At 35.7% G+C, this 21170-nt stretch overlaps 1 protein-coding gene across 8 annotated transcripts in view; it reads left to right on the top strand.

The window, feature by feature from the left end:
• The window catches only part of MEF2A (myocyte enhancer factor 2A), a 173784-nt gene that overhangs the window by 137453 nt on the left and 15161 nt on the right, over positions 1-21170 (top strand). For 7 of the 8 annotated variants that reach the window (XM_082648540.1, XM_082648536.1, XM_082648541.1 and 4 more), the window contains one exon: positions 6523-6710. In XM_082648540.1, coding sequence (XP_082504666.1) covers positions 6523-6710 — 188 coding nt within the window. The remainder of the gene's footprint in view (positions 1-6522; positions 6711-21170) is intronic. The other variant, XM_082648542.1, reaches the window with a different exon arrangement.

Raw genomic sequence — 21170 nt, 5'->3', positions numbered from 1 at the left:
TAATCAACAACGTGGATGAATTTCACCAAACTAATACAAATGAAAGAAGATAGATGCAAATACTAAATGATTCTATCTACATAAAGTTTGAAAAGCAGATGAGCAAAGCTATAGTTTTAAGGATGTCTGTGTAGGTAGATGGTAAAACTATAAAAAACACGAAGTTACTGTAAAAGTCATGATATATGCCACTTTGTAGGTGGAACAATAGGAGTATTTTTGGGGCCCAATTATAGAAACTAGCAATATTCTTTGGGGTTCTATGGTTACATGGTTCATATGATAAATCCTTAATCTTTTAAGTTTTTGTTTTGTACATCTTTCTGTATATGTATTATATTAAAAGTTTTTAAAATAAATATAATACTTTGATATAAAATAATTATAATCACAAATGTGGAGGCACTTTTAAAACTATGAGAATGTAATGTACATTGTAGTTATACTCTTAATTCTGAAATCTAGAGAGAAGAAAGTTCACACACCCATACATTCACACTCACAAAGATTTGGCAGCGTTTTGAATCTTTGAACATTATTGTCTGCATTGGCAGCTAGATATGCAGCTTCATCTTGAGATCATGAAGCGAGTCAGTATAAAAGGACAGGCCAACAAGCTGAGGATGGCAAAGTGGAAAGCTGGAAAGACTGGGTCCTCTGTGTTGAGCTGTTGAAGGCACTGAGCCTGCAACCACTTTTCCCCAAGTCTTATGTGAGATAATAGATTTTTCTCATTCTTAAGAGAAAAAGTGAAATAAAATACAGGCCACATCTAGGGGAATATTTGATAAATGAATAGGCATTTAATGTACTTAAATGTACAATTCAAAAAAGAAACCCAACTAGTATTTTAAAAATTGAAAAGCATGTTCATCGTTGATAGTAATCATGAGATTCAAATAAAAATGCAAAAAAAACACAACAACCCCACCTAGTAATTGCCAACTATTACCACTTTTATTGTGACATGGAAAGCTGATGAAGGTGGGTGAAACTGATGATCTGGTTATGTGTTTGTGGCATTGGAAATTAGTAACAGTCGTTCTGGAAAGTTTTTGACAAGATGTTTCAGTAGTCATAAAAACCTGTTTTCCTCTAAGCCTAGTAATCCCATTTCTAGGAATCTCTCCTAAAGAAATCAATCAGACTATGCAAAGGTTCATTGCAACTTTATTTATAGTAGGGAATAATAGGAAAATATCAACATATTCAACAGTAAAAAAATTAAGTAAATTAAAAATTTCAACTGAATTCCAATTTTTAGTTGTGATTTAAAACTATGCAAAAAATATACACATGGAAGATAAAAGAAGAAATCCAAAATCATTGTAATAGTTTTGTTAGAATAGTGGAAGTATGTGTTTTCCCTCCTGTTTTCTAGTTTCTGAACTTTCTGTGATGCTATATTGATATGGTACATCTATAGTCATAAAATTATTATAGTAAATTGAGCATTCTTTTGTTTTTTTCCTTGTAAAGTGATTTTTTATATTTTATCTATGTTATCGTCCAAATAAAACCTGCTAGTTTTGTATGTATTGTAGATTGTATATATCTTTCATGGAGGCAATCTGCTTATTGCTTATGGTTTACTAGGTAAATTTCTCTACTGAGAATTTACATTTAATACTCAGATAATACTGTAATTCAGATGACTTCGGGAACTCTTTTTAACTTTGGGCCTCTTTTCAAAGAACAAGCATAAAGTAAAATTGCCCAAATCCAGCAGTTTCACTTTTTTAAAAACATGTTGAGAAAGAGAAAAAAATACACTGGACTAGAAAGAGCTCAGCAAGCTCTTGGAGTTGATATGGGTTGAGTGAAGGTAATAAGGATTTGCATTATAGCAGAGGCAGTGGCAGTTAAAAAGAAGAGATGGGTAAGGAGAAAGGCATTATAAAGAAAGAATAGCAAAGCTTCATAGCTCTGTGAAAGTGGGGATGGAAGTGATGGAGGATGACAGTAGTACAGGTGTTTAAAACAGGTTGAGTTTGAAATGACAGCAGCATATTTGGGGAACAGTGCCCACCAGGTAGTTGCATGTGGATTGGAAATTAGGAGACACAAAGCAGAACTACAGATTTAAGAGTCATATTGAGGCAGTGGTTGAAGCCATGGGGATACATGAAGTCTCTGAAAGAGAAGGAGACATGTAGCCTCTTTGGGGCTGTGTACATAGGAAAGATTGAGAGGGAATACAGAAGAACCAGAATCTCATGATTGTTTTAGATCATAAGTTTCTAATGGACAGAATCCATGTTGTTCATCATATAGGAATTTCCACTGAGTCAAGTAAATATGTCATCAGTGATTTTAAAACCCATGGTCTTTTTAAATTTTAGAAAACTCATTCACTTCTTTGTACAAATGACATAATTTTATAGACTTTTAAAGTATATTGTTATTTATTTACCTATTTATTGAATAATCAGCTGAAATTTCGTCAGATTTTATGAAAAATTTCTCAAATATGATAAAATTAATTCTTGAACCTTGCTTTGGATGAATTTTTCAGAATCTTTTGAGATTTTCAAAATCCTTTGCATGTCAGTTCAACTTCTCAAATAGATTCATAGTAATAGCCCTAAAAGAGTAGTATTAAGAACATGGGAGTGCTTTCCAGCCACTTCAGTGCAGTATTTCAGATGACACAATATTCTGAAATAGAAGCCAGATTGATATAATTGAATGACTTGCCTTAGAGCTGTAGGACCATAATTAAGATCAGCTTTGTCAAGTTTCTGGAAACATTAGTATGCAGTTTGCTCAAAAGCATTTTTGTCACATTTGTGTCAGGGCATAAGTTATCATAAAGCTTGAAAAGTCACATTAAATTGGGTTTATTCATTTAGAATCAGTACTTTATTCCTAAATTTGTAGGCTATGACAAGATGAGTTATATCCTTAAAGTATATACCTCAAAAGTCTATCCCAACAATATCTTCATTTTTGTCATAAAAAATGAACAGGAGGTAAGAAGGCACACATTAGGAAGTATATCACTACACTCCACAAAATAACAAATGGTGCATATAAGATTATCTTGTTTCAATCTGGCAAGTTACCAAACTCTTACATCATCCTGTAATCGTCTGCTGCAGACTCTGACTTTATACTCAGAAATATCGTGCTTTTAGATCCCGTTTCACTCTTGTAATTTGATTCTCATGGGTTACTATGGTACCACATCTAGCTGAAAAGCATCATAGATTCCACATGGGAAAAGCACATTAGTGCTTCTTAATAATGCGTTTTTCTAAATTACACCTTTGCATCATCTTATAATGTATTTGAGAGGAAATACTGCTTTATCCTTCAGATTTGAGTGCAAATCAAGTAAATAAGAATCTTCTATATATTATCAGAGAAATTAAGAACACACATTCATGCCATTATTTAAGAGAAGCATTTTTAATTTGTACTTACTTTCTACTGGTTTCTGTTAAACCTTCAGGTTTTTGTATAAAATTATTTGATGAGTATTTTATATCCAGATGACTTGCTTAGCAGTTAACCTCTGCCCAATTCATGGATGAGCTCTGCTCTACAGGGGATGGCCTAGTGCAGAGCTTGTTTTTTTAACAGCACTGCTTTCTGAAGCTTAACAGAGTGCAGGAAATTGCTTTCTGGGGTGTGGAAAGGAGATTCAGCCCAGATTTAATACATACCCCTTCAAGATAATGGAAGCAGAATGCAGGAAATAACCTCATAAGGTTAACTGAAGTATCAGTCCCCACAACAAAATTAAATCACATAATGAATTAAAAATGGTAGGTCACTTGGTAAAAGTTTTGGAGAAAGCAAGAGGAATTGCGTGAGAGTAAGTTGGAGGGGGAAAGAAGCACTGATCATCTGGAATCCCAACATTTTAAATGACAAGTGCTGAAGAGATACAGGCCAGTTCCTAAATGCTGCACCTCACTTCTCTGTTTTCTTTGTCCCTTGAAAATGTTCTGGTTAGGATCCAACAAAGTTGATTATATCACATTAGCAAAACATTAATTTTTAGTTTCTCCTATAAATAATTCACCTAAATAACATATCTTTTCAAACTCTTATATAAGCAAATATACTGAAGCATTCATTTCCTTCAGCAGAACTTCAAGAACTTAATCTCTTTCTAGTTAATATTTTTTAATTTTAGAATTTACATATCTATTCATCAATTGACCCTATTCGTTATATATTCTGTTCCTGAGAATGTTTTATAAACTGCCAAACACTATGTGGATTTTAGTGGGTTTAAATATTTCTCTTCCATTCAAGAAACTTTCATAGAATTAAAATGATCTGATAACCCAATACAAAAGCTCTTAAACTGAAAAATATGTGCAGTACATAATTGGTTTTTGTCATTAACTCATTGCAGTACTCATTGTACTACATTTCACTTCTTAGAATAGTCTTCTCAGGGTGAGATTTTAGGGAGGTTTTAGGCCGGTGTTAAGCACACAGCAGATAACTTAGTTTTGGTTAGTCCCTGCATGTATTTAACACAGACATGTATATATATATTTGTAATATCTGGTGTCTGTTTATTTTTGGAGGATTCCTTTTTTTAAAAATTTATTTATTTTTGGCTGCATTGGGTCTTCGTTGCTGCACGTGGGCTCTCTCTAGTTGCGGTGAGCGGGGTCTACTCTTCGTTGCAGTGCATGGGCTTCTTGCAGTGGCTTCTCTTGTTGCAGAGCACGGGCTCTAGGCACACGGGCTTCAGTAGTTGTGGTGCATGGGCTTAGTTGCTCTGCAGCATGTAGGATCTTCCTGGACCAGGGCTCGAACCCATGTCCCCTGCATTGGCAGGCAGATTCCTAACCGCTTCGCCACCAGGGAAGTCCTTTTTGGAGGATTCTAAAGTTGTCTTTTTTGCTTTATACTGGAAGGAAAAGAACAGAATAAATACAACTGCCCTTTCCTTGTAACAGTCGCTGAAGCCATGGACTCTGTGCTTATCTGCCCCACCATTCCTTAGTCACACTTTGTTCATTCATGCTTTAGTGTATCTTTCTCACATTTATTCATAATGCCTGCCTTCTGTCATCTTTTGCCCTTTCAGACTGCTTAAATAGTTGATCCCACAAAGCCTTCCCTAATTAAAAGCCCACATGCCTGTATCAGTGCTTTGCTTTCTATTTCCTTGTAAATTTTGTGTGGTTACATTTCATTGTGTTGCCCATATCTCAAGTATAATTTTGACATCTTCGTGTCTCTGTGGTGTATGCCTGTTATTGCTAACTAGGTGAAAAGCTGCTTGAAGACCATGTAGGGTTTTTTTTTAATCCCTTCCTATAACTTCGTCACTGCATAGTGCTCTACACCTAATAGACATTTAAAAGTTTATTTCTAAATTGTAAGGGTAGTTCTGTGTTGTCTGATTTTAGATGGTTACTACTATTGATGTGTGAATGCTGAGTCCCACCCAGAGAATTCAAGAGGCCTCTTCAGCCCTCCAGGAACTTCTAGTTCACTATTCTGAATATTTTGTTTTTGGTCAGCTTGTAATAAACACTAGGAGTGGAATTCTTTTTTTTTTTTTTTTTTTAACATCTTTATTGGGGTATAATTGCTTTACAATGGTGTGTTAGTTTCTGCTTTATAACAAAGTGAATCAGTCATACATAAACATATGTTCCCATATGTCTTCCCAGGAGTGGAATTCTTAAGCCAACAAAGTTTTCTTTTATTCGGTGCCCTTAAATTAACATCTATATACTGTAATATCTGTGGCAAGGGGGATTGAAGTGGAGTCAGCCCTACCCAAACCACATGGCTACACATGAGGAGGACTAGAATGACTGCAATATCCATGAAAATAGGGATGATCCCTTACATTAATTTTCTATCTCAACTGGTGCCCAAAAGTACTGTGTATATACAATAGAACCTATACCACACTGTATCTTTTCCTTATTTCCTATCTAAGAAAGATAGACAATTCTTTAGGGAAAGTTAAAAAGTAGGAATTAGTTGATTGAAGTCAGATAAATAACAAATACTTAAAGAAGACCTTAATGGTAGTTAAAGAACAGAACAGGTACAGGTAGAGCTATAAGGAAGAAGTACTTGGTGAAAATAAGGCATTAGAGCTGAGTGCTAAATAAGCTTCAGTTAAGGAGATACCCTGATACCTAGTTCTGTGCCCAGAACTTAGTAGGAGTGCCTTTGTTGTCGTGAGAATGAATGAATAGGCTGGTCTCAGGCATCTTCTTATATATCCCCATTATCTCGGTCCCCAATAGGAGATGCCCCATTAGAAACATATTTTGTGTTTTAAGTTTCTGTCAGCAGGTCCAAGCAGTAAGACTGGAAACAAGTGGCATTAGTCTTAAACTTCATATGTATTTCAGACTTGCTTCACTCTCTGCTTATTTTTAAAATATTCAAAGATGACATGGTTAGATATTCATGAGTTTTATTATAAAATTCACTTGAAACTGGGACTGGGGAAAACTTGCATCATATTTGTACCACAGTATTTTAATGACTCGTTTCATGGTAATGAACGGTATTTCTTTTTTCCAGGGAATGGATTTGTAAACTCAAGAGCTTCTCCAAATTTGATTGGAACTACTGGTGCAAATAGTTTAGGCAAAGTTATGCCTACAAAGTCTCCCCCTCCTCCAGGTGGTGGCAGTCTTGGAATGAACAGTCGAAAACCAGATCTTCGAGTTGTCATCCCCCCTTCAAGCAAGGGCATGATGCCTCCACTGGTATGTTAAACCTTTCTTCAGTTTCATTCTTTAAAACATGTATTTTATACATAGTGTATATTCTCCTTTGCAATTTACTGTACTTCCATAGACTCTAGACCTTTTCCTAATAAGTATTTCTATTTGAAATTAGCATTTGAAGAGACAAGTTTATTTTAAATACACAGGAATCAGATTATGAAAAAACAGGAAATAAATCTACCTAATGGTTATTTAAAATTAAAGCTAAATATGGAGAAGTTATTATGTTAATTTTAATTTACCAAACTGGAATCTTTGCATAGAGATCTCATCCTCAATTTGATAAATTAAACCTGACTTAAGTACTTCTTCTCTGTGCCCTGCATACTTTGAGTAATTTTTTCACATACTTTTCTATAAGAGAAATACTAAATTATTTGTTAGAAAATTCTACATACCAAAGAGAACTATTGTAGAATAGGAAAGAATGCATAAAAACTTGGATGAGTTGTTCTCATAATTTTTGTTTATTCCTTCTCAAATAACCTTCCGATTTAACTCTTATAAGAATACAGGTCTGCCCACCCCAGCCCTTAACAATGTTCCAGCCTCATTTGCTTTTGAATCCTGTGTTTATAAGAAGAGGAAAATATGTCTACCCCCCTTAGCTTTCTATAGAAAAAAGTTAGAATATATGTGCAAGTTTTAAAACCATTCTGATTTTAGCAACTGTTTGACTACTAACAATCAATGTGATGTGTCAGGTGGTCTTCCTACTATGCAGCTGCTAAACTGGCCATTTGATTGTTTGCTAAGTGAAAGTAATGCTATCAGGCTTTAGATAATAATTCTACATTGTATAATGATTTATAGATTCCCAAACATCTTTATATGCATTGTATCATTTGATTCTCAAACAGTGATCTTGGCAGGTAAGATAAGGAAACCAAGGGAAGGTTAGTACTGGTCCAGGGTAGCACAAAAGAGAGCCAGAACCAAAACTCTTTAAGTCAAAAAACAAAGTGCTTTTTCATTCGGAGATACAGAAAATTGGAAACTTGCTCCCAGTCTTACACTGAAAAAATGTTGGACGAGCAATTTCATAGTTTTCCTTGAACACATTGTAGTGCTGAGATTTCAGAGCAAACAACTGGCCTAGACTCTAGGGAGAGACAGATACTGCAGGGAGAGGACATTGGAGCACTGACTTTATCTGGGCAAGACACAGATAATAAGAGTTAAGCTAGGGTGATTGGTGAATTGCTGGAGGCCAAGTATTCACTGGCAGGACTCTGTAAAACCCCTGGGACTGCTATGTAGGGAGTCTTAAGCCCTCTTGCAGGCTTTTTCTCCATGAACCCCACTGGGTGCTCACAGAAAAAATTGGGAATATCCTGAAAAAGTCTCCTCTGTGGTGTACAACGGGAAGAGAGGGGAAGAGCAGCCACTGCACTAGGGGCAAAAAGTTTTGCCTGGATCCTTCTCCCCTTTCACTCCTATGGAACAGAAGTCTTAATCTGTGAGGAGATGAATGACATAAATGGTCATCCTTAGGCATTGGTGAATTCCCATTGTATCTGGGGAAATGGAAAAGGAAAACTCTCTCAGCCCATGGTGGAGGAGCAGGAACAATGTCATGAACATGGCAGAATTTCTGAGAAGGCTGCAGCCTGATGCACAGCACAAAGGGGAAAGCTTAAAACTGAGAATGAGCGGTCTTTGGGGAAAAAACAAATAAACAAAAAACCTCTAGCCAACCAATCTTCCATTCCCACCAGAGGGATTTGAGGCCTGTGGTGGATACACTGAGGGTAACCATAGCAACAGTGAAGCTCAAACCCAGCCCAGTTCTTAATTAAATTAACTCAAACTCTGTACTAAAGGCCTAGCAGGAGGAAAGACCTGTTACAGGTCTTCAGGTCAGTAGGAATTACCCAAACTGAAATATAAAGAGAAGAATCAAAACAAACAAAAAAAAACAGAACAAAGCCTCTAATATTTGTGGGGCTTTTTCAGATGATTTAACATGTTTATAATTAGAATTCCAAAAAGAGAAGAGAGAGAGAACAGAGCAGAAGAAATGTGTTTGAAGAAATAATAACCAACACCAAACACACACACACTCAGACTGCTAAAACAGAAGACAAAGAGGAAAATCTTAAAGGCAACCAGGGAAAAGAGACGCATAAATATACAGAGGAATGAAGATAAGAATTTATACCGTACTTCTTTTCAGAAACTATGCAAGCTACAAAACAGTGGAGTAATCTAAAGTGCTGAAATTAAAACAAAAACCAAAAAACTTTCAACCTAGAATTCTGTACCCAGCAAAAATACCTTTCAAGAAATGAAAGAGAAATAAAAACATTCTCAAAAAAAAATTGTGGGAATTTATTGCCAGCAGACATACTCTACAAGAAATGTTAAAGGATTTCCTTTGGAAGAAGGAATATGCTACCAGCAAACTCTTGGGTCTATACAGAGAAATAAAGAACAATGGAAATGGAATAAATGAAGATAAAATAAAATTCATTTTGTCCTTCATTTGATAAACTTTAATTTTAAAACAGTTTTAAATTTATACAAAGATTGCAAAGGTGGTACAGAAAGTTCCCATATGCTGCACACCCAATTTTTCCTGTGACTTAACATCTTACCTTAGTATGGTACATTTGTTACAACTAATGAATCCATATTGATACATTATTATTAACTAAAGTCTACACTTTATTAGGATACCCTTAGTTGTTAACCCCATGTCTTTTTCTGTTCTGGAATCCAATCCAGGAATACAACATTGCATTTAGTAGTCATGTCTCTTTAGGCTCTTCTTGGCTGTGATAGTTTTTCTAAGATTTTAATGACCTTGACAGTTCTGAGTATTGGTCAGATATGTTGTAGAATGTTCCTGAATTGTGGTTTTTCTGATGTATTTCTCATGATTAGACTGGTGTTATATGTGTTTGGGGGAGGAAGGCTGTGGAACTAAAGTGCCATTTTCATCACATTATATTAAGGGTACATACTATCAACATGACTGTTGATCACTTTGGTCATCTTGCTGGTGTAGTATTTCACTGGCTACTCTTTTCCCCCTTCCCATACTGTCCTCTGTAGAAGGAAGTTACTGTACAAGGCCCACACCTAAGGAGCAGTGGGGGTTATTCTCCTACCTCCTTGAGGGCAGACTATCTACATACATTATTTGTAGTTCTTCTGCACAGGTGACTTATCTGTTCTCTCTCATTTATTTAATCATTTATTTATAGTGAATATTAATATGGACTCATGGACATTTATTTTATACTTTGGGTTATAATACTAAATTCTGTTAATATATGATTCTATCAATACCAATATTAGTTTATTCTGTTGCTCAAACTGTTCCAGCTTTAGCTGTTGAGGACTGTTCAAATGGTTCCTGTGCCTCTTTTAGGTACCTCATCTTTGTGGGGTTTTTTTGGCAGGGAGGAAAGTGGGGGTTACTATTTTATTTTCTGGTTACTACAGAATGCTCCAGGCTCATCTTGTGTATTTCCTGCCCCAGTCCTGGAATCGGGCATTTCTCTGAGAAACCTTGGTTCCTTTTATTGGAGAATGATATTAGAAACCAAGATCTGGGTGTTTTTCCTCTTCTTACTTGCCCCAAAAGATAATTGGCTTTCTAAAGCAAAAATAGTGGCAATGACTTTTGTGTTTATAGCATATGTAAAAATAAAATGACGGCAGAGGGATTAGAAATATACTGTTGTAGGTCTTTACACATGATGAGGTGTATATTTGAAGGTGAACTCCAATTAACTGAAGATGTATATTGTAAACCCTAGTACAGCTATAGGAAATAAAAAGAGGTATAAATAAGTCAATAGAGGAGATAAAATAGAAACATAAAATATGCTCCAGTAGCCCAAGAAATGGGAGCAAAAGAGAATAATAAAGAACAGATGGAACAAATGAAATATAGCTAGCAAGATTGTAGATTTTAATCCGACTATACAAGTAAACATGGTCATAAACATCAGTTAAAAGACAAAATGTCAGATTGGTTAAAAAAGGAAGATCATACAGTACACTGTCTATAAGAATCCACTTTAAATATAAAGACATAGGTAAAAGGATGGAAAAAAATATACCATGCAAACATTAACCAAAAGAAAGCTAGTGTAGTCATATTAATTTCAGGCAATGTAGACTTCACAATAAGGAATATTATCAAGGACAAAGAAGGATATTACATAGTCCATATTCCAAGAAATAAGTATCTTTAATGTGTATGCACCTAACAGCACACCTTCAAAATACATAAAGCAAAAACTGATACAACTAAAAGGTGGAAGAGAAAAATCCACAATTGTAGTTGGAACCTTCAACACTCTTCTCTCAGTAATTGATAGAACAAGTAGGCAGAAATATCAGTTAGGGGTTTAGGTGACCTGAGCAATATTAACCAACCTGATGTAAGAGACAGTTATAGAACACTTCACTTCACATAGCAGAACACATATTCTTCTTAAGGGCACTTGGTACATTCAGCAATTTAGACCATATCCTGTGCCATAAAACAAACCGTAGCAAATTTCAATCATACAAATTACAGGTTCTGAGCATAATAAAATCAATAACAGGAAGACAACCGGAAAGTCTCCACATATAGAAATTAAATAACATACTTTTAAATAACTCATGGGTGTAAGAGGAAATCTCAAGGGAAAATTTGAAATACCTATAGCATATCAGAATTTTAGGGACCACCTAGGGTAGCATTGAGAGGGGAAATTCATAGCACTAAACGTTTATATAAGAAAAGACGAAGTTCCCAAATCAGTAAGCTTTTACTTTAAGAAACTAGGGAAAGAAGAGCAAACTTAACCCAAAAGGAACCAGAAGAAAAGAAAAAAATGAGGAGCAGAAATTAACGAAACTTAAAACAGAAAGACAGTAGAGAAAAGGAATCAAACCAAAGGCTGTTTTTTTTTAAAAGATGAATAAAACTGCTAAATTTCTAGTCAAGGTTACCGAAGAAAAAGAGAAGAACACAAGTTATCAATATTAAGAATGAAAGAGGTTACATAACCCAAAGATACTGAAAGGTACTGCAAACAATTATTGTACAGAAGATAAGCTACAGAATAATACTACAAACAATTATTGTATAACAGTTAATCTAAAAACAAAACAACACTACAACTTAAAAAGGGGGCAAGGGGAATAATACAAACAACTCTATTCTAATAGATTTGATAGTTTAGATGATATGGGTAAATTATTTTAAAAATACAAATTACCAAAGAATTATTAGACTCACTGAAGAAGAAATAGTTAACCTAAATAGTAAATATCTATTAAAGAAATTGAATTCCTAGTTTTAAAACCTTCCCAAAAAAAACTCCAGATGCAGAGAGTTTTACTGCCAAATTTTACCAAATATTTAAGAAGAAATGATATCAATTCTACATAATTTATTTCAGAATAGAGGAAAGGAGGGAACACCTTTTCTTTTTTTTAAGATTTAATTTTATTTATTTTTTTGGCTGCGTTGGGTTGCTGCACATAGGCTTTCTCTAGTTTTGGCAAGGGGGGGCTACTCTTCGTTGCGGTGCACGGGCTTCTCCTTGCAGTGGCTTCTCTTGTTGCGGAGCATGGTCTCTAGGCCCGCAGGCTCAGTAGTTGTGGCTCGCGGGCTCTAGAGCGCAGGCTCAGTAGTTGTGGCGCACAGGCTTAGTTGCTTCATGGCATGTGGGATCTTCCCAGACCAGGGATCGAACCCGTGTCCCCTGAATTGGCAGGCAGATTCTTATCCACTGTGCCATGAGGGAAGTCCCAGGAGGGAACACCTTTCAATTCATTTTATTAGACCAGCATTACTCTAATACAAATCAGAATAAGACATTACAAAAAAAGTATAAGCCAGTATCCCTCATGAACTCTAGACATAAAATCCTCAACAAATATTAGTTTATTAGTAAATAAATTCATCAGTATCCTAAAAAGGATAATATATTAAGACCAAGTGGGTTTCATTTCAGGAATACAAGGCTGATTATAAATTTGAAAATTCATCAATATAATTTACCATGTTAACAGAATTCAACTTTTATTCATAATAAAAATAACTTTAATCAAACTAGGAGAAGAAAGGAAGTTTTTTAACCTAATAAAGAGTATTTTCAGAAATTCTACAACTAATACACCTAATAAGGGGGAAACAGTCTTTTGGTAAAATAATATTAGGAACTAGACAGTGTTGTTTATTCTCCCACTCATATCCAACACTGTACTGGAAGTCCTAGATGAAACAGTAAGGCAATAAAAATAAATAAAATGTATACACACTGGGAAGAAAGAAGTTAAACTCTGTTCACAGAAGATAATAGTTATGTAGAAAAGCATAAAAGAACCTACAAAAAAACTTCCAGTGAACAATTGGAATATGAAATTTTAAAATACCATTTAAATATTACTCAAAAAAATGCCTACAAATTTCACCAAATATTTGCATGATTTTCATGCTAAAACTACAAAACATTGTTGAAAGAAATCAAAGAGCCAGATGAGACAGATATAATATTAATGGGTTTGAAGACTCAATATTGTCAAGATGTCACTTCTTCCTAAATTGGTCAACAGATTAAAACACAACCCCAGTTTAAATCACAGCAAGGTTTTTTGTAGATATCAACAAGCCAATTCTAAAATATGTATGGAAAGGCAAAGGAACTACATTGGCCAAAACAATTTTGAAAGAGAACAAAATAGGAAGACTAAGACTAACTGGTTTCAAGACCTACAATAAAGCTACAATAATAATGTGTGATACTGGCAAAAAGATGAGCACATTAGGTCAAAGAACAAAACAGAGAGCCCAGAAAATAGAGCCACAGAAATATATTCAGTTGGTTTTTTACAAAGGTAGTAGGGCAATTCAGTGGAGTAAGGATAGTCAGTACAACTAATGGGGCTGCAGCAATTTAGCATCCATATGCAAAAACAGAACCTCGATGTATAATTCATAGCTTATACAAAAATTAACTTAAAATGTATTATAGATCCAAATGTAAAACACAAAACGCTGAAACTTCTAGAAGAAAACATTGGAGAATTACAACATCAAAAGCATGATCCATAAAGAAAAAATTGATATATTGGTATTTAACAAAATTTAAGTTTCACTCCATGAAAAGGCCCTGTTCAGAGAATAAAAAGACAATCTACAGATAAGGAGAGAATATTTGCAAAATCACCTATCTAGTAAAAGATTTTTATCCAGAATGATACAACTACACACCTGTTAGAATGACTAAAATTACAAAAACAAAACCAAAAAACTAAAAATGCCAAGTTCTGGTGAGGATGCAGAGCAACAAGAATTCTCATGTATTCCTGCTTGGAATTCAAAATGGTACAGCTACTTTGGAAAACAGTTTGACAACTTCTTATAAAGTTAAATATATACTTGTCATACAACCCAACGATCCTGCTCCTAGAGTATTTACTCAAGTGAATTGAAAACCATGCTTATATAAAAAACTTATATTTTTCATAATCTCCCAAAAGTGAGAACAACCCAGATGTCCTTCCAGCAGATAAATGGGTATACACACTCTGGTACATCCATACAAAAGAATATTGCTCAGTAATACAAAAGGGATGAAGTATTTATTCACAACAATATAAATGAATTGTAAATGAATTTTGCTAATTGAAAGACGCCAGATCCCAAAGACTACATAGTATATATATGATTACATTTATATTTCATAATGGAAAATGCAAAACAGATAAGTGGTTGCCAGGGGTGGGGAGAGGAGTCAAATACAAAAGGGGTAGTATAAGGGAATTTTTGAGGGGATGGAACTATCTGTGATACTGTATTGTTCAATACATGAATCTATGCTTTTGTTAAAACCTACAAAACTGTACAATACAAAGAGTGATTTTTTTTACTATATGCCATTAAAAAAAGTCAACCAGGATTCCAGGGGAACCCAAGATGAAATACAGACCATGATACATGAATATAACGTTATTACAAATGAGTGATATGATGATACTGAAGGGGATACTGAAGAGCTGCTCTAAATAACTTTGGAAACTGTTCTGACTGGATACCATAAGTATGGAGACCAAAAAAAATTGCATGAAATCACAGTGCTCAAGATGGTAAATTTGTTACACACATACACACCCTTAAGCAAGCAACTACTATACATTGTAGATAAAGAAAGCCAGGTTTCTCGAGAAAAAACTTACAATAAAGCAATGTGGGTGGGGAAGGCTGTAAAGAGCCCTGTTTTTCAGGGTTGTATTTGGAGGTTTCAGTATGAACTTTTTTTTTTTTTTAACGTATATACAGATAGATAGATACAGAAATAGATGTTGTGTACACATGAATTTGTATACATCATATATTTCCTAGCTGTAACTGCTGAGAGGGTCTTAAAACAATGACACCTGGTAACTGAGCACACCTCGCACTCAGATCTTAGTTTCTAAACACTATTCTCCAATAAAAAGAATCAAGACTCCTTGGAGAAGTGATTGATTGTAGAGCTAGGGTCAGGAAAATACACAATGAACCAGAGGTGCCAGAGTATAAGGAAATGTATGTCAAAAGTCAGAGGAGCCCAACCTTTCAGAGGAGCTCCCAGTGCCCAGATCTAGAACAATTTAAGCAACAAAATAAATAACAATATTATTGGGTTATAACACAAGAGGAATAAAAGAATTAAAAATACTGAGACTGTTACTAAGTAATTGATTGAATAAATAAAGGGAGAAGGGACAACTCTTCCTTAGAGAAGAATTCTAATTAAATACAGGTAGAAAGAATGAGAGAAATGGCAAATCACCATTGTAACACCACAGTGCAGACCTTGAAGGCAAAGTCAATGGATGAATGCTAAAATTAGCAAAAATTAAAGGAGAAATGGGGTATTTAATAAATCTCAGAATGTCTCTCCCCGAATAATCATTGATTACAAAAAGAAAAATAGTGATTTTATAGTGGAGAATCCTGGAAGACACTACCTTAACCAGAAGATCAAGGTTAACATCACTGGTAATGGGATGACATGTGCTAAGAGGATCACCTCATCCCTGTGGTCTTCTTCCAAAAGTCCATGCTATCTGTCTAACTATGAGAAAATATCAGACAGACCCAAACTGAAGGATAATCTCCAAGATACCTGACCTTTACTCTTCCAAAGTTGTCAAGGTCAGTCATGAAAAACAAGGAAAGACTGAGGGAACTGTGGAGACCAGTGGAGACTAAGGATACATGACAGCTAAAGACATGTGAGATGCAGAATCTGATCCAGGACCAGAAAAAAGACATTCATGAAAAGACTGAAAGCCAAGGAAAGTCTATAGCTTTGGTTACTACTACATGCAATTTTGACAACTGCATCCTGTTTCTTCAGGGTGTTAACTTTGGGGGAAACTGGATGAGGTGTGTGGTGGTGTGCTCTCTTTGCAGCTGCTCTCTAAGCCTAAAACTGTTTCAGAATACAAACTTAAAAATACATACATAGAGGCGCAGTTGATCATGGAAGATTCTCACAAGAATAACACTTCAGGGACAGCACCTAAATCTGGTTCAACAGTTGAGGGAGCTCATATTTCTCATATTCGTCAACAGCCGTGTGGCTGATGGGGTCTTGGTGCAATGGCCTGGTGTCAGGCCTGAGCTTCTGAGGTGGGAGAGCCGAGTTCAGGACATTGGACCATCAGAGACCTCCTGGCCCCACGTAATATCAATCAGTGAGAGCTCTCCCAGAGATTTCCGTCTCAACACTAAGACCCAGCTCCACCCAACAGCCAACAAGCTCCAGTGCTGGATGCCTCATGCCAAACAACAAGCAAGACAGAAACACAACCCCACCCATTAGCAGAGAGGCTGCCTAAAATCATACTAAGTTCACAGACACCCCAAAACACACCACTGGACGCAGCCCTGCCCACCAGAAAGACAAGATCCAGCCCTACCCACCAGAACACAGGCACTAGTCCCCTCCACCAGGAAGCCTACACAAGCCACTGAAGCAACCTCACCCACTGGGGACAGACACCAAAAACAACGGGAAGTACAAACCTGCAGCCTGCAAAAAGGAGACCCCAAACACAGTAAGTTAAACAAAAAGAGAAGACAGAGAAATATGCAGCATATGAAGGAACAAGATAAAAACCCACCAGACCAAACAAATGAAGAGGAAATAGGCAGTATACTGGAAAAAGAATTCAGAATGATGATAGTAAAGATGAGCCAGTCTCCAATAGAATGAAGAAAATACAAGAAACGTTTAACAAGGACCTAGAGGAACTAAAGAGCCCACAAACAACGATGAACAACACAATAAATGAAATTAAAAATTCTCTAGAAGGAATCAATAGCAGAATAACTGAGGCAGAAGAACGTATAAGTGACCTGAAAGATAAAATAGTGGAAATAACTACCGCAGAGCAGAATAAAGAATGAAAAGAATTGAGGACAGTCTCAGAGACCTCTGGGACCATATTAAATGCACCAACATTCGAATTATAGGGGTCTCAGAAGTAGAAGAGAAAAAGAAAGGGTCTAAGAAAATATTTGAAGAGATTATAGTTGAAAACTTCCCTAACAAGGGAAAGGCAATAGTCAATCAAGTCCAGGAAGCACAGAGAGTCCCATACAGGATAAATCCAAGGAGAAGATGCCAAGACACATATTAATCAAAGTATCAAAATTTAAATACAAAGAAGAATATTAAAAGCAGCAAGGGAAAAGCAACAAATAACATACAAAGGAATCCCCATAAGGTAAACAGCTGATCTTTCAACAGAAACTCTGCAAGCCAGAAAGGAGCGGCAGCATATAATTAAAGTGATGAAAGGAAAAAATCTACAACCAAGATTACTCTACCCAGCAAAGATCTCATTCAGATTTGACAGAGAAATTAAAACCTTTACAGACAAGTAAAAGTTAAGAGAATTCAGCACCACCAAACCAGCTTTACAACAAATGCCAAAGGAACTTCTCAAGGCAGGAAACACGAATGAAGGAAAAAACCTCCAAAAACAAACCCAAAGCCATTAAGAAAATGGTAATAGGAACATATATATCGATAATTACCTTAAATGTAAATGGATTAAATGCTCCCACCAAAAGACACAGACTGGCTGAATGGATACAAAAACAAGACCCATATATATGCTGTCCACAAGAGACCCACTTCAGACCAAGGGACACATACAGACTGAAAGTGAGGGGATGGAAAATGAAATTCCATGCAAATGGAAATCAAAAGAAAGCTGGAGTAGCAATTCTCATATCAGACAAAATAGACTTTAAAATAAAGACTATTACAAGAGACAGAGAAGGACACTACATAATGATCAAGGGATCAATCCAAGAAGAAGATATAACAATTGTAAATATTTATGCATCCAACATAGGAGCACCTCAATACAGAAGGCAAATGCTAACAGCCATAAAAGGGGAAATCAACAGTAACACAATCATAGTAGGGGACTTTACACCCACTTTCACCAATGAACAGATGATCCAAACAGAAAATAAATAAGGAAACACAAGCTTTAAATGACACATTAGACAAGATGGCCTTAAGTGATATTTATTGGACATTCCATCCAAAAACAACAGAATACACTGTCTTCTCAAGTGCTCATGGAACATTCTCCAGGCTAGATCATATCTTGGGACACAAATCAAGCCTTGGTAAATTTAAGAAAATTGAAATCATAACAAGTATCTTTACTGACCACAATGCTATGAGACTAGATATCAATTACGGGAAAAAAACTAAAAAATACAAACACATGGAGGCTAAACAGTACTCTACTAAATAACCAAGAGATCACTGAAGAAAACAAAGAGAAATCAAAAAGTACCTAGAAACAAATGATGATGAAAACACAACCCAAAACCTATGGGATGCAGCAAAAGCAAAAGCAGTTCTAAGAGGGAAGTTTATACCAATACAATCCTACCTCAAGAAACAAGAAAAATCTCAAACAACCTAACCTTACACCTAAAGCAATTAGAGAAAGAAGAACAAAAAACCCTAAAGTTAGCGGAAGGAAAGAAATCATAAAGATCAGATCAGAAATAAATGAAAAAGAAATGAAGGAAACAATACCGAAGATCAGCAAAACTAAAAGCTGGTTATTTGAGAAGATAAACAATATTGATAAACCATTAGCCAGACCTATCAAGAAAAAAAGGGAGAAGACTTAAATCAACAGAATTAGAAATGAAAAAGAAGTAACAACTGACACTGTAGAAATACAAAGGATCATGAGAGATTACTACAAGCAACTATATGCCAATAAAATGGACAACCTGAAGAAATGCACAAATTCTTACAAAAGCACAACCTTCCGAGGCTGAACCAGGAAGAAATACAAAATATAAACAGACCAATCACAAGCACTGAAATTGAAACTGTGATTAAAAGTCTGCCAACAAACCAAAGCACAGGACCAGATGGGTTCACAGGTGAATCTATCAAACATTCAGAGAAGAGCAAACACCTATCCTTCTCAAACTCTTGGAAAATATAGCAGAGGGAGGAACACTCCCAAACTCATTCTATGAGGCCACTATCACCCTGATACTAAAAGCAGACAAAGATATCACAAAAAAAGAAAACTACAGGCAATATCACTGATGAACATAGATGCAAAAATCCTCAACAAAACACTAGCAAACAGAATCCAACAGCACATTAAAAGGATCATACACCATAATCAAGTTGGGTCTATCTCAGGAATGCAGGGATTCTTCAATATATGTAAATCAATCAATGTGATACACCCTGTTAACAAATTGAAGGCTAAAAACCATATGATCATTTCAGTAGATGCAGAAAAAGCTTTCGACAAAATTCAACACCCATTTATGATAAAAACTCTCTAGAAAGTAGGCATAGAGGGAACCTACCTCAACGTAATAAAGGCCGTATATGACAAACCCACAGCCAACATCATTCTCAATGGTGAAAAACTGAAACCATTTCCTCTAAGACCAGGAACAAGGCAAGGTTGAGCCCTCTCACCACTGATATTCAACATAGTTTTGGAAGTTTTAGCCACAGCAGTCTGAGGAGAAAAAGAAATAAAAGGAATCCAAATCAGAAAAGAAGAAGTAAAACTGTCAGTGTTTGCAGATGACGTGATACTATACATAGAGAATCCTAAAGATGCTACCAGAAAACTACTAGAGCTAATCAATGAATTTGGTAAAGTAGCAGGATACAAAATTAATGCATAGAAATCTCTTGCATTCCTATACACTCATGATGAAAAATCTGAAAGAGAAATTAAGGAAACACTCCCATTTACCACTTCAACAAAAAGAATAAATCACCTAGGAATAAACCTACCTAAGGAGACAAAAGACTTGTATGCGGAAAACTATAAGACACTGATGAAAAATTAAAGACGGTACAAACAGATGGAGAGATATACCATGTTCTTGGATTGGAAGAATCAACGTTGTGAAAATGACTATACTACCCAAAGCAATCTACACATTCAGTGCAATCCCTATTAAACTACCAATGGCATTTTTCACAGAACTAGAACAAAAAATTTCACAATTTGTATGGAAACACAAAAGACCCTGAATAGCCAAAGCAATCTTGAGAAAGAAAAACGGAGCTGGAGGAATCAGGCTCCCGGACTACAGACTATACTACAAAGCTACAGTAATCAAGACAGATGGTACTGGCACAAAAATAGAAATACAGATCAATGGAACAGCATAGAAAGCCCAGAGATTAAACCCACACACATATGGTCACCTTATTTTAATAAAGGAGGCAAGAATATACAATGGAGAAAAGACAGCCTCTTCAGTAAGTGGTGCTGGGAAAACTGGACAGCTACATGTAAAAGAGTAAAATTAGAACATTCCCTAACACTGTATACAAAAATAAATTCAAAATAGATTAAAGACCTAAATGTAAGGCCAGACACTATAAAACTCTTAGAGGAAAACATAGGCAGAAAACTCTGTGACATAAATCACAGCAAGATCCTTTTTGACCCACCTCCTAGAGAAATGGAAATAAAAACAAACAAATGGGACCTAATGAAACTTAAAAGCTTTTGCACAGCAAAGGAAACCATAAACAAGATGAAAAGACCACCCTCAGAATGGGAGCAATATTTGCATATGAAGCAACAAAGGATTAATCTCCAAAATGTACAAGCAACTCATGCAGCTCAATATCAAAAAAAAAACCCAATCCAAAAATGGGCAGAAGACCTAAAATAGACATTTATCCAAAGAAGATATACAGATTGTCAACAAACACATGAAAGGATGCTCAGCATCACTCATCATCAGAGAAATGCAATTCAAAACCACAATGAGGTATCACCTCACACCAGTCAGAATGGCCATCATCGAAAAATCTACAAACAACAAATGCTGGAGAGGGTGTGGAGAAAAGGGAACCCTCTTGCGCTGTTGGTGGGAATGTAATTGATACAGCCACT

This window comes from Grampus griseus (assembly GCF_964374135.1).
Source record: "Grampus griseus genome assembly, chromosome: 2".
Classification (NCBI taxonomy): Eukaryota; Metazoa; Chordata; class Mammalia; order Artiodactyla; family Delphinidae; genus Grampus; species Grampus griseus.
The sequence above is the reverse complement of the archived record's forward strand: the minus strand, read 5'-3'. Positions and strand labels throughout refer to the sequence as shown.